The sequence below is a fragment of the Capra hircus genome, chromosome 8 (assembly GCF_001704415.2).
Source record: "Capra hircus breed San Clemente chromosome 8, ASM170441v1, whole genome shotgun sequence".
In the NCBI taxonomy this organism is placed as follows: Eukaryota; Metazoa; Chordata; class Mammalia; order Artiodactyla; family Bovidae; genus Capra; species Capra hircus.
This window is the reverse complement of record NC_030815.1, coordinates 20,421,495-20,435,349: the sequence shown is the minus strand read 5'-3', so window position 1 is coordinate 20,435,349 and position 13,855 is coordinate 20,421,495. Positions and strand designations below refer to the sequence as shown.

Genomic DNA, 13,855 nt, shown 5'->3' with positions numbered 1-13,855 from the left:
ATCACCATCAAAAGAAAAGAGAGAAACAAAAATACAGATAATTTACAAATTAACTGACAATGGTTCTCTTTCAAACTTGTCCATATCCTCACAACAGATGTTTTTCCTTTCAGAAACTGGTCATTTAAAGGCTTCCTTACCACAGACTATCAGAAGAAGAAACTTTTCTGTTTCAGTTTGCTAACTGAGAGTTAGTCTTATTTCATAATTAAGAGAGCTAGAATATGCCCTGTCCCCACATGCCAAAACTGGAAAAGACCCTGATGCTGGGAAAGACTGAAGGCAGAAGGAGAAGGGGGTGACAGAGGATGAGATGGCTGGATGGCATCACCGACTCAGTGGACATGAGTTTGAACAAAGTCCAGGAGACAGTGAAGGCCGGAGAAGCCTAGCGTCCTGCAGGCCACGGGGTCACAGAGAGTCAACACGACGTAGCGACTGAACACAACGACAATCAGAAGAAACTTCTGTTCCAGTTTGTTAACTGAGAATTAAACTTACTTCACAGTGAAGACTCAGAATATGCCCTGTCCCCTCACCCCAAACTTACAGGCACAAGGATTATTTTGAGTTAAAGGCAATTAAGAATCAACAGATACTCTTCTCTCCCCTAGCTTTTTCTGCCTAAAAGCAGGTTATAAACTTCCCTTGTGAAAGTGTTCCCCTCTCCTCTACCAGGAAAAGGAGAGCCACTCTTACCAATGGAGATGGAGAACCAGCACCAAGATGAAGCTGCATAAATAAACCCTGCTAAAATCGCCCTCGTCTTCCATTAGTTTCCCCCTACATATTTTCTTGGTCATTCCTTGCAGTTTATCCACCCTCAGAACCCAAATCCTCTCCACTTCATTAAAATGGTATACAAGCCCCAGAGACTAGCCACTTCTCTGTTTCATTTCTTTTCTGTGAACTTCCAATGCATATGAAATATTAATAAAAACAGTATTGCCACTTCTGGTAAGCCCTTTTCTCCCTGATTCTATTGAGATAACAGTGGACATATAACACTGTTTAACCTGTCTTTTGTTAGGTTCTGTTAATTGGGGGCTTGCAAATTAAGAGGGTATAGGAAAAGTTTCTTCTCCCTGACAATCTATAAAAAATTAAAATTTAAAAACCAATGTATTTAGTTTCTTAAATCCTATAATCAATACTGACACTTTGAAAATTATTCTATAAAACACCAAGTTAAATGTCTGAGTGGAAAAAGCAAAACTAAAAGAATAAATTTTATAGTTTTTCCCTGAAACTTTATAAAAAGCTCAATTTGTAACATCAGATTTTTGAAATGACTGATTAGTCATGACCTTTGGAAGAAACAAGGGTACACAGGAAAGTAATTTTAAGATGTACTGATAAATAGTTTCTTCAATACCATATCGATAGTTTCTTCGATACCATGAAAAAATAAATTTCATCTTATTGGATATGAATTTCATTTTATACAAATTTAGCCACTAAAATCTAAAGATGGACATATTCAAACATACTATATTCCACAGTTAATATACTCGGCAGCAACACATTTACCCTGTGCTGCCAGGTTTTCTTGTTTTGTGAACACCTGGGCATACGCCCAGCCTTTGTGCCAAATTTCTAACTAAATACACCCAGACTCCGCAAAAGTGAGGTATTCATTAAACTATCATCACCCACCAACTCACTCAGCCACCCTGCTCTTTTCTACCACTTGTCTGCAAGAATCAGGATTCTTAACCTCTCGATACTACAAACACCTACAACTATCAGCTGACCTAAAGACTGCAACTGATGCACAAAACCACATTTCTCAAATTAATGTTCATCACAGCCTTGGGCTCACAGTGACTGACTTCATTACAGTTTAAAAAAAATAGCTATTAAATTTGAAGGTCTGCATTAGACTAATAAAATACTACTTATCTCTTTCAATCCTGAGGAGCTAAGATTGCTTTTAAAAAGGGGAAAATACCATGCTGTTAAAATAAAGTTTGAAAATCATATAATCCTCATAAAATAAACCAGCATTAAAAACTAACTTCCAAGTTCTCAGGAAGCAACAGAGACATAAGTTAAACCTAGCTAAGATTCCTCATGTTTTGTATGAGACTTCACCACATGGGATCTCAGGAAGGGGAAAAAAAAAAAAAAAAAGAGGTCTGTGTTCCTATCCAAAGCACTGCCTATCCAGAGATAATCTACATCTGCAAAGCCTCTCTTCTGGGCCCCTGTAATTTGTATTTCTTTATGTCTGTTTGGCCTTTTGTTTTTTCTTTTTGTCTGAAAGCTTCTAATTGGCAGCTTATGGGGCCAGCAGAGGACCCACCTCAACAATTCCTAGGTTAAGAGTGAAGCTATCACATTAAGATGTGAAAGAGCAACACAATTCTCTTGTCTCCTCTTTTGGAAGGAGAAGTTAACAGCCACAGAACTACCCTAGAGTTTTAAAAACTGATTACACACTTACAGGCACACACGTGCACACATACATACCTACACACACACACACACACACACTCACACACACACACTCTCTCTCTCTCTCTCTCTCTCCTAGGGACAGGTCGGGTATTCAGTAAAGACACAGCCCAGTGACTTCTACACTCAATGTTTCTAGTCCTGAAACCCAAGAGATCAAAAGTTGGAGAGGGAACAGCATCTGAAACTTGAGTTTGCCATACAGTTGGGCACTGCAATTACACCCACCTGTCCTACCCACTTTCAGCCAGAATTAAGATAAACCTGGAAATCCCTGGCTCTATCATCTCCTGCAAAATGTTCAGGAAAAAGAAGTCCGTAACTCCCAAGTAATTCCCACATTCGAAGCCCTCCCTGAATAGACAGATTCCCTAAGTAGGTCTGGACAGGGCCCTGGAACTTGCATTTCTGACAGTCATCCCAAGTGATTCCAATGCAGGTATTCTACTGACCCGACTTTAAATACTGAACTGACTGCCCCATCAAATCACTGAGAGAGCCTTCCTGACAACAGATTTTCAAAGCCTCCAAAGTCTTGATTTTTAAAAATTCCCTCAGGTAAAGATGTGCAGCCAGACTTGGGTCATGCAGTCACTGGGCTAGACTACCTAAACTGACAATCAGGGATTATAAAGTTTCTAGAGAAGCATGGATGACCATGTTAGTTTTATGTATCCCTCAGTCCTTGACCCTCAAAAATCTTCCATTCTCCTCTTGTGGAAGACTCACCACTCACCAGATGATGCCCCAGTGTGATCCTAGAAAAGTTATATGTTTCAACAGAAATTCAACTGCTGGCCCTGTGCTTAGTTTTTGAAGAGTTCTGGCCCTCCAACAAAAAGGCAAGGAGGAGACATTGTCAGAAAGAATGAGTAAACCAGAATTAGGGTCCCTGCTCTGCCACTTAGCGGACGTGTAATCTTGAACTCGACATGTCAGCAAACCTAGGCCTCTCATCTCTGGTCAGTGAGGGAGCTGGCTAAGGTCACCTCGAGGGTTTCCAACTCCAACGCTCTATTACTCATTCCTTGCATCATAAAATCCATTTCACTCCTCTAGAATGCAGCATCAGCAGGTGTCAAGGACTCTGAAGTTCATTTGAGAACTCAGAGGAACCAACCGATGTCAGCTAAGCTGTACAAACAGCAGAAGCATCTCATATTTAATGCCTATAGATGGGAAACAGGATGAAGCATAGAGCTGGCATGACCCCAGAGCAAGAGCCTGACAAACGACAAGATAAACAGAAGCTCGACGAGTGAGAAGGTTACTGTATTCGAAACTGAAGATGTTTTTTAATGTAGTTCCCTAATCCTCATATTTTCAAAATAGTGGATTAATTTGCTAACACTGCACAACCTAAAAATTATATACTTTTAGAACTTAGGAAAGAGGAACACACTTTCCTAACTAGGTATTTTTTACGTAAGATAGAGTTCCCTAGTTTTCAGTAGAGTTCAGTTCAGTTTCTCAGTCGTGTCCGACTCTTTGTGACCCCATGAATCGCAGCACTCCAGGCCTCCCTGTCCATCACCAACTCCCGGAGTTCACTCAGACTCACGTCCATCGAGTCCGTGATGCCATCCAGCCATCTCATCCTTGGTCGTCCCCTTCTCCTCCTGCCCCCAATCCCTCCCAGCATCAAAGTCTTTTCCAATGAGTCAATTCTTCGCATGAGGTGCCCAAAGTTGGAGTTTCAGCTTTAGCATCATTCCTTCCAAAGAAATACCACGGCTGATCTCCTTCAGAATGGACTGGTTGGATCTCCTTGCAGTCCAAGGGACTCTCAAGAGTCTTCTCCCAACACCACAGTTCAAAAGCATCAGTTCTTCGGAGCTCTGCTTTCTTCACAGTCCAACTCTCACATCCATACATGACTACTGGAAAAACCATAGCCCTGACTAGACGGACCTTTGTTGGCAAAGTAATGTCTCTGCTCTTCAATATGCTACCTAGGTTGGTCATAACTTTTCTTCCAAGGAGCAAGCGTCTTTTAATTTCATGGCTGCAATCACCATCTGCAGTGATTTTGGAGCCCCCCAAACACTGTTTCCACTGTTCCCCATTTATTTCCCATCAAGTGATGGGACTGGATGCCATGATCTTAGTTTTCTGAATGTTGAGTTTAAGCCAACTTTTTTACTCTCCTCTTTCACTTTCATCAAGAGGCTTTTTAGTTCCTCTTCACTTTCTGCCATAAGGGTGGTGTCATCTGCATATCTGAGGTTACTGATATTTCTCCCAGCAATCTTGATTCGAGCTTGTGCTCTAGTCTTTCCCATTCTATTGTTTTCCTCTATTTCTTTGCATTGATCACTGAAGAAGGATTTCTTATCTCTTCTTGGTTTTCTTTGGAACTCTGCATTCAGATGCTTGTATCTTTCCTTTTCTCCTCTGCTTTTCGCTTCTCTTCTTTTCACAGCTATTTGTACAGCCTCCCCAGACAGCCATTTTGCTTTTTTGCATTTCTTTTCCATGGGGATGGTCTTGATCCCTGTCTTCTGCACAGTGTCACGAACCTCATTTCATAGTTCATCAGGCACTCTATCAGATCTAAGCCCTTAAATCTGTTTCTCACTTCCACTGTATTATCATAAGGGATTTCATTTAGGTCATACCTGAATGGTCTAGTGGTTTTCCCTACTTTCTTCAATTTAAGTCTGAATTTGGCAATAAGGAGTTCATGATCTGAGCCACAGTCAGCTCCTGGTCTTATTTTTGTTGACTGTATAGAGCTTCTCCATCTTTGGCTGCAAAGAATATAAACAATCTGATTTCGGTGTTGACCATCTGGTGACGTCCATGTGTAGAGTCTTCTCTTGTGTTGTTGGAAGAGGGTGTTTGCTATGACCAGTGCATTTTCTTGGCAAAACTCTATTAGTCTTTGCCCTGCTTCATTCCATATTCCAAGGCCAAATTTGCCTGTTACTCCAGGTGTTTCTTGACTTCCTACTTTTGCATTCCAGTCCCCTATAATGAAAAGGACATCTTTTTGGGGTGTTAGTTCTAAAAGGTCTTGTAGGTCTTCATAGAACCATTCAACTTCAGCTTCTTCAGCGTTACTGGTTGGGGCATAGTCTTGGATTACTGTGATACTGAATGGTTTGCCTTGGAAATGAACAGAGATCATTCTGTCATTTTTGAGACTGCATCCAAGCACAGCGTTTCGGACTCTTTTGTTGACCATGATGGCTACTCCATTTCCTCTGAGGGATTCCTGCCTGCAGTAGTAGATATAATGGTCATCTGAGTTAAATTCGCCCATTCCAGTCCATTTTAGTTCGCTCATCCCTAGAATGTCGACATTCACTCTTGCCATCTCCTGTTTGACCACTTCCAATTTGCCTTGATTCATGGACCTGACATTCCAGGTTTCTATGCAATATTGCTCTTTACAGCATCGGACCTTGCTTCTATCACCAGTCACATCCACAGCTGGGTATTGTTTTTGCTTTGGCTCCATCCCTTCATTCTTTCTGGAGTTATTTCTCCACTGATCTCCAGTGGCATATTGGGCACCTACAGACCTGGGGAGTTCCTCTTTCAGTATCCATATTATTTTGCCTTTTCATACTGTTCATGGGGTTCTCAAGGCAAGAATACCAAAGTGGTTTGCCATTCCCTTCTCCAGTGGACCACACTCTGTCAGACCTCTCCACCATGACCCGCCCATCCCAGGTGGCCCCATGGGCATGGCTTAGTTTCACTCCTAATTTTAGCATTATTTAAATAAAGACTTAACACAAGTGAAAAGTGGATGGAGGAGGATTTAAATTTTCTTCGCACAGTGATCCTAGTTTTCTTAGAACCCAATCAATTAAATGCTCCTACAAAATCAGATAGCAGCAGCTGACCCACCAGCTCCCCCAGGAAATAGAGTAAGTCAGATAATCAGAGCGACTGAAAAACTCTGCCCCGACTGTAAAAGCATATACGGAAAAACTGCTCAAGATGACTAATGCTAAATACCAGAGTGGGGTTCAAATCCCTACAGATTCTTTCAAAAGCTTTTCAGAGAGATGTTAATAGTAGCTTCTTCAGAAGATATGCCCACTTTGCCAAGTGTAACAATTCTAAACCCAGTTTCAGAAATCTATGTTCTAGACTATTTTGTTCAATACAAGTATTAACTAAGAAACTCAGAGTAATACAACAACAAAAAAATCTAAAGTAACTATGTTTGAAGCTAAAGGAGTCAGAACCTTCTGAACGCTGATTTAACCTATACCAAGAATAAGATGTTAGCGGTCCAAATCAAAATAGGGTTAATAGAAGAGGTCCTTAGTATTCTAATGTGTCTACTCAACTTATTAATATATAGTTCATTATCATGGATGTTCATTTCATGAAACATGTTCATATTTTATTGATGTGAACAGGTTTTATGGCAGAATTACAGATGGTCTGATAACTAGTTAGCAAATGACTTCCAAAGTAACACATTTAATGGAATTCTAGGGTCGTGGAGATAGCACCCCCTCCCCAGAATTCTATGATTAAATAAGAGGGGTGGAACTGTAAATCAAGCTGGTTTCTTTACTGCAGGATTTTAACATAATTTTAATATGTTAATGATCTACAGTATGGTTCTTAAGTAGTCAACTATGGAGTGCAGTTTTTCTCAAACTTGTCTGTTAGTGGAAGGCTTGTTTTGAGGAGTGTTTATGACTAAATCTCACGGAACTAAGCTTAACAAAAACAACTTTCAATGTTTGGTGCTTACTATTCATTCTTGGGTACTCGGTTTGCTTATAGAGACTTTAAACAGAAATTTTACTAGGATGGAAACCTTCATTATCCAGCTCTCCATGAAAAGATCAAGGGGTGCGGGAGTGAAAGAAATGAACAACACATATTAACAAGCTTTGGCAGCCCCTAAGTATCTAACCATGTTACTTCATACTACCCATGTACTGTGGTCCTATTACCACCATCCTCCACATAGAGCCAGAGAAACCAGGGGCATGAAGACAAAGAAATCACATTTATCCAATTTTGCCACATAACAGTTCTAGCAAAAGGTTAACAGAGTAAGATAATTCAAGACTGACCAGAGGTAAGAGATGAAAATCTGTGAGATGTTTCCTGTGGGAAAATGCCTAATTCAGTGCATGACTGAATGACCAGATGTATGATTTATTTACTGCTTTCATCTATCATAACAAAAAACATGACCTTTACAACTAATTCAAGCATCATTTTTTAAATAAGATAACTAAGCAATCAAACCAGAAATCTCATCATTTATATCAAAACCTTAATGCCATTTATCACACTTATGTCAAAGAGGCTATAAAATGCACACATAAAAAGATGTTGTTTTGCTAAAAACATAAAATTCAGTATCAGGACAGACACATGTTAATAAAGTCTTTGTTCTCTATCTTTCCCAACTTTTCAATAACTTTATTTTTTTTTAACAGATTTTATGTATACTGTTCACACTGATTGGAGAGAGATGGAAAAATACTATCCATTTGATTATCAATATTCAAAAACAAAAAACAAACCTTCCTGATTATAACAGTGAACATCTAAGTAACATAGTTAGTTAAAATATACTTATGGATCGATGATAAATAAGTCTTACTTGGTTTTTACTTGATTTTAATGAATAAATTCTTTTTGTGAACCTCAATCTGCATCTCGAGTAAATACAACCACGAGGCCAAGCCTAGGTTAACAGCTCTAAGTCACTTTGGAGACAATAAGCCCTTCTCTCTTGATAAAAGAACAGCTAAAGGTATCATCCCATAAAAAGTCGCAGTTGACTCCAGAAATTAGCTAGGGACCCCTTCCTCTGCCTTCTAGTTCATTTTACCAAGGAAACCTGAAGCTGAGGCCAACAGCTGACATGTCCAAGGTCACATGATCAAAGTTCAAATTCTTGGTCCAACTTCTCAAACTGCTTACTTATTTCAAATATTTAGTTTAATATTCTGGTGATAAACCATTTGATATGCACCATCACTAATATTTAAAATGAAAAAGCTACAGAGTCTGTCTACACTTCATCCATTTTCAGTGTCTGCAAACAACTCCTCTATCAACCCATCTATGGCCAAGAACACTTACTTAGGTTTTGCTTTATTCTAAAAGTATAGTCAAACCCTCCAAAATACTAAAGAGATTTTCCACTATCTAATATTCAAAATGTGTCGTTATTAAAAGCCAAATTACTCATCCTTTCATTCTTATCTTTTAAGAGGGGCACTCATATACCACTTTTTCCTTTCCTTGCTAACAGACAGGAGCTAAGATCTTGCCATACTCAAATTGTCTGTACAAATATTTGTATACTGACAATGTCAGTATTACCATTTACTTGGTCATATATAAGCAGAACTACAGAGACTTAAAGAAAAGGACATTTTAAGGTCATTTCCCTCTGCTAAACACAATTCTCCCCTTATTTCATTGTTGAAATGTTAAACCATGCAAGCTCAAAACTAAAGGTTAACATGATGCTTGCTGCTCCAGATACACCTACAACTTTGAAACATTTTCAAAAATGTTATTGTATAGTTCAGGTTATATAAAAGTCTAGTTAAATATATACTGCTCATAAAAAATATTTTATGCTTTGAAAAGAAAACTTAAAACAAACTTAAAGTTTCATACTGCTAATGTAGCCAGAGAACAGACAGATAAAATCTAGATGGGTACAATTCTAGCACTAAATGTTTTACAGGCAGTAAACTTATTTTCTCACACCTTGAAACATAATCATTTCCATGTGAGGAACCTTATCTAAAACTGCATACCTGTTATTTTGTCTCTTACAAGCTTACAGGACTCTATCTCACCGATGCTCCCAAATAGACTCTTCAGTTCCTCCTGTGTCATGTTCTGAGGGAGATAGTTGACTATTAAGTTGGTCTTGCTGTCCTCTGTGTTCCCGGAGTCAACTGGTGACGAGCAGTTGTTGTTTATGGTGGTTGGACCGTTGGCTGTGTTATTGCAAGTTGGCCCATTAGACAGTTGTGTTTCCATGGCAGCAATTACCTGCTAAAAACAGAGAAAACAAGAAATGTCAGAATTCATAGTTCACAAACTATTAGAGAATCCATCCAAAAATTTAAACACTTGTCACTAAACACAAGTCGTCCTGCTGAAATTACAACAAAGCTTCAAAAAGTACAACACCTATGCTAACTTTTATTTCACATTAAGTTATTCAATTTAAGATCACAGCTGTACTTTTCACATACATATTCCACACATGCACAAAAGCACAATTTACACCTTTAACATTCTCTAGAACCCCATTCTGGGTCTATTCACAATCCTTACTCACCTGCTGTGTCCACAGAGTTGAGGAAATTTAGTAACAAAGGGCATAGAATTAAATTCTGACTAAAAATACCAGAAAATAAAAGTGTTTAACATGCTACCAGAAACAAAGTTAAAAAAAAATAAAAAAGGACCCTAACTCTGTAGAGATATTTAGTTAGCCTAGGAGTTTACTTTGAAACTGACAGACATCCATTAATTAAAATCAAGGAGCAAGAATACTTTGAAAAATTATAAATTTGTCAACATGTACTGTTTTGGTTACATATTGAAAATGTTTTTAATTGACAATATCTCATACCTCTATCATTGGTAAGAAACAAGAAAATAGCAAATGTCTTATGCTAGGGTTTGAAAGATAACTTGGGGAATAAACTGAGTACTTAATGTACCTTGTGACTCTAACAAGCCATTCTTGTCAACCTTGGCAGCTAAAGATCACCAACAAGGCAGCTGATCTACAGCATCAAAATAAAATCCCCCAAACAATTCCAAGTGATATTTTGCCTCGACTCTGACTTTAAAGGAAAAACAAAAACAAAAAAACCTATGCAGTTCACCAAAACAACAATGCAAATATGTCAATTTTTGCAAACAGACCAGCCCAAGGAATTGTCATTTGAGCACCTAAGCCTGTTGGAAACACAAGTGATAAGGTATCTATAAACTCCAAATACAGAATAAACAGCAGAGTTGGGGAAAATGGCCTCAAACTGTTCAGGCTACTTTAAAAATCACTTACTAAGCAAATTTAGATCTAGTTTCCTAGAAACCAATTCTGTGCTCTTTGAGCAAGAGTTACAAACCACAGCCCCAAATTCTCTAAAACCGTCTTCCAAAAACAATCTACTTTAGAACCCAAAATTCAAGCATCACTGAAAGGATCATCCTTCATATTCCATCCATCTTTCAGTTCCACAAAGAACTACAAAACTGACAATCCTGAATTGATAGGATGCTAGTTTTAGGGAAGGTTTAACATATAAAAGGCAAAGCATTTGAGGTAAAATTATAAAAATTTTTTTAAAAAAGCAAAGTAGAGGCAAAGGCTGCTACACGAAAAGGGGGGAAAATGTCTTTTAAAAAGCATATTGCCTAAGAAAAATAAAACGGCACAACCATGGATAAGCAAACAGGAAGAACTCTACTGCCAAGAGATGTTTATAAAAGAAGGCAGCACAGGGTAGATTGAGACCGGTCAACTGAACAGATTGAGACTGGTCAGACTGGACAAGAGCCGTGCTGTCAGGGTAAAAAACAGGAGACAAAAATCCAGCCTATCTATGAAATGTCAAACCAACTATAACCCCTTCCAAAACTCCATTCCCTTTTCAAAAGAAATAGATTCTTTACTCTGCAAGCTACAAACTACCTCTCTCAAGTATGTATTTTCAGAGAATAGGGAGGTTAAGAGAAATAAAGAAACCTTTGGAAATCTGTACTGAAAAAAAAAAAAAAGCAATTCAAGATATGCATTTTATTGTAATTAACCAATTTATCTGAAACTGTGAAAGGAGGTTTCAGATTTGCTAATAAAGCATAACTGTTCCAGTTTATAGAATATTAGCCCAGGGTCACTCTTTCCACAGGAAAATGTATGTGAGATTAACCTTTGTCCAGCAGTCAGGAAAACAATGATCTGCAAGATGAGAGTGGTCAAGGCCAATTAAAACAAATCACTAATCAAAAACTTAGGGTATATGTGGAGACTAACCAAATACAAGATTCGGACTAAAGCTCACTGGGATGGCATTTGAAATATAAAGTGTTCATTGACTGAAATTAGCAGGATTTAGCAGGGACAACAAACACTCCTCACTTAATTGCACATTTATTTCCATGTTCAGGTGGCAAGAATGAGCTCCTAAGCCAACATTCAAGTGAACAGCTGCAGTAGGCTGTGTGGCTGAAAATTACAGCATCTCTCAGCTATAGGACCATCTGCTCAGAATAAAATGATACTAATGTGCTATATTTTACAAATAATGCATATTCCATTGATAGGCTCAACACAACTGTTCACAGAATGCAAACTCTTTCAACAGTTACTGGGCAAATAATTTTCAGCCAGATTTACAATTTTGACATTTTTTAAGCATCAGGAATTGTAAATAACTTCAAAATTTAGTAACCAAAAAAATACATAGTAAACAGAATGAAAAAATTATGGTAACTTAGTATTCAGACCATACCAAAACTTTTGTTTTTTGTTTTTAAAAAAAGCTTGTCACTCTTTTGAGGCTGCACTAAATCCTAATTAAGATAATAAGTTACATACAAAAGCAGGTTCTGATACTACATATACCACTAAAATTGCAATGTGCTTTACATCCTAATGATGGCCATACCACAATAGGTTAAATGTAAGAGTAATTAGTATGCCAAATGAAAAGTTCAAGTGTTTGGTATGGCCTCAGCACTCCTGCAACATGCTAAAAAAAAGTAGCCTACAGAATTTAAGAAAAATCCCACAGACCCCGGTCCAAGGCTCTGCTGCCCACGAACCACTTCTAAGCAGAGAAGCCACATCACACAGTCTGACTGCCATGTTAGTTTGGAGTTGCCGTCTGCAATATGGACACAAAAAGTACCGTATGTTAGATGAGCAAGATAATGCAACAAATCAGTTTGTACAAAATTTACAGTGATTGTATTGATATTCCCAGCACGTCCATGCAGTGTGGCTTAATTGAATTTGAGGCAATTCCAATCTAATCTTTCCAAATTCATTTTAACATGTAGTTTTCTTGCACAAATTAAGCATTTTTAATTAAGAGCCTGATTTTAAAACAGTATTAACTAGTTACCTTGGCATCTATCCTAAAGAACTACCTTAAACCACATCTTAAAAAAAAATTTTTTTTTCATAATAAAATGAAGCAAAACACTGCATGCTGTCCTATCTCTTAAGGATGTGGGAGAAGGGAGGAAATGTGAATGAAATTATATTTACAGTGAGAAAAAGCAGTCATGTAATTCATTACTGAATGACTTGCATAAAAACATTCTTTCCCCCAAATATCAGAAGGGCATTAAGAAAAGCTATATTTGCCCACATTGTTACATTATACTATAAATGATCCTTAATCCTGGAGCTTAAAATTAAAAGTGAATTGAAACCCTGTGAGGTTATTCTGCCACTACAGTCAAAGGATCTCTAACAGTTTTGCTGAGAATTGTTCATGCTTGACCATCTGAGCCACCAGGGAAGTTCCCTTCACATATACTAAGATGCAGTAAACTAGCATCTTTCAACTGAAATAATTGGACCAATAAACAGGATTGTTTGGAGTAATGTTTATATAGGATGTCAACTTTGTCCCTGAAGGAAATCAAGTGAACATTTTTTAATACGTAAATTATAAAGCCAGCACAATTGAAATGAGTGCTGCTATGAGGACTCCAATATGGAGTAAGTGGCCATTTACCACTTACTACAACTTGCTCCAATACTAAACAGAGTCGCAAAATCGGCAAAGAAACCAAAGTTTACATTTTAGCCATATATGCAGCTACTTTAATGGTCAACATAATATTCAGAAAAACTCAGTCTATGAAAATAAATAAGCAACAAAGGAGGGCTGAAAAGGTCTTTTACTTGCATATTTATGATTATACAAATTTCATCCGTAAGAGTTAAACCTGGCTGCACATGATTTACCCTTGATGCATATGTGATGAAATTTATAACATGTGACGATGGATTCCATTTTCTGGCATCTACCTAAAGGGTTTAGCATACTCTTTACGGGATGCCATAATTTTACTCTTCTTCCCTTCTCCCACTGTTACCAGGGTCTGATTTTATGTTCTTTATTTTACAAAATGAAAAAGCACTACTTATAGTTGAACTGAACCTGTGAAAAAATAAGATGCTTTCACAGCCATGAAGTATCGATATTTTGATAAGAATCTAATTGTGGTTAGACTACAGGGGCAGACCATTTAGGAGGACCACACCCAACAGGTTAAATCAAGCTTAAATGTACCATCCTCCCTGAGGAGTTAATATCTAAACATTCATCACTACAGAAAACCAGATTCAAATGTAATGGCCTCATCCCTTCCATTCCACAGGAAGTGGACGCTAATGAGCTAATCTATT

General features: G+C 37.9%; 1 protein-coding gene across 2 annotated transcripts in view; it reads right to left on the bottom strand.

Annotated features, from left to right (window-relative positions):
• The window catches only part of ELAVL2 (ELAV like RNA binding protein 2), a 144,350-nt gene that overhangs the window by 67,868 nt on the left and 62,627 nt on the right, over positions 1 to 13,855 (bottom strand). For both annotated transcript variants that reach the window (XM_013965873.2, XM_013965874.2), the window contains exons 2-3: positions 12,227 to 12,317; positions 9,222 to 9,465 (exon numbers count right to left, since the gene is read on the bottom strand). In XM_013965873.2, coding sequence (XP_013821327.1) covers positions 9,222 to 9,465; positions 12,227 to 12,298 — 316 coding nt within the window. In that variant the 5' untranslated portion in view covers positions 12,299 to 12,317. The remainder of the gene's footprint in view (positions 1 to 9,221; positions 9,466 to 12,226; positions 12,318 to 13,855) is intronic.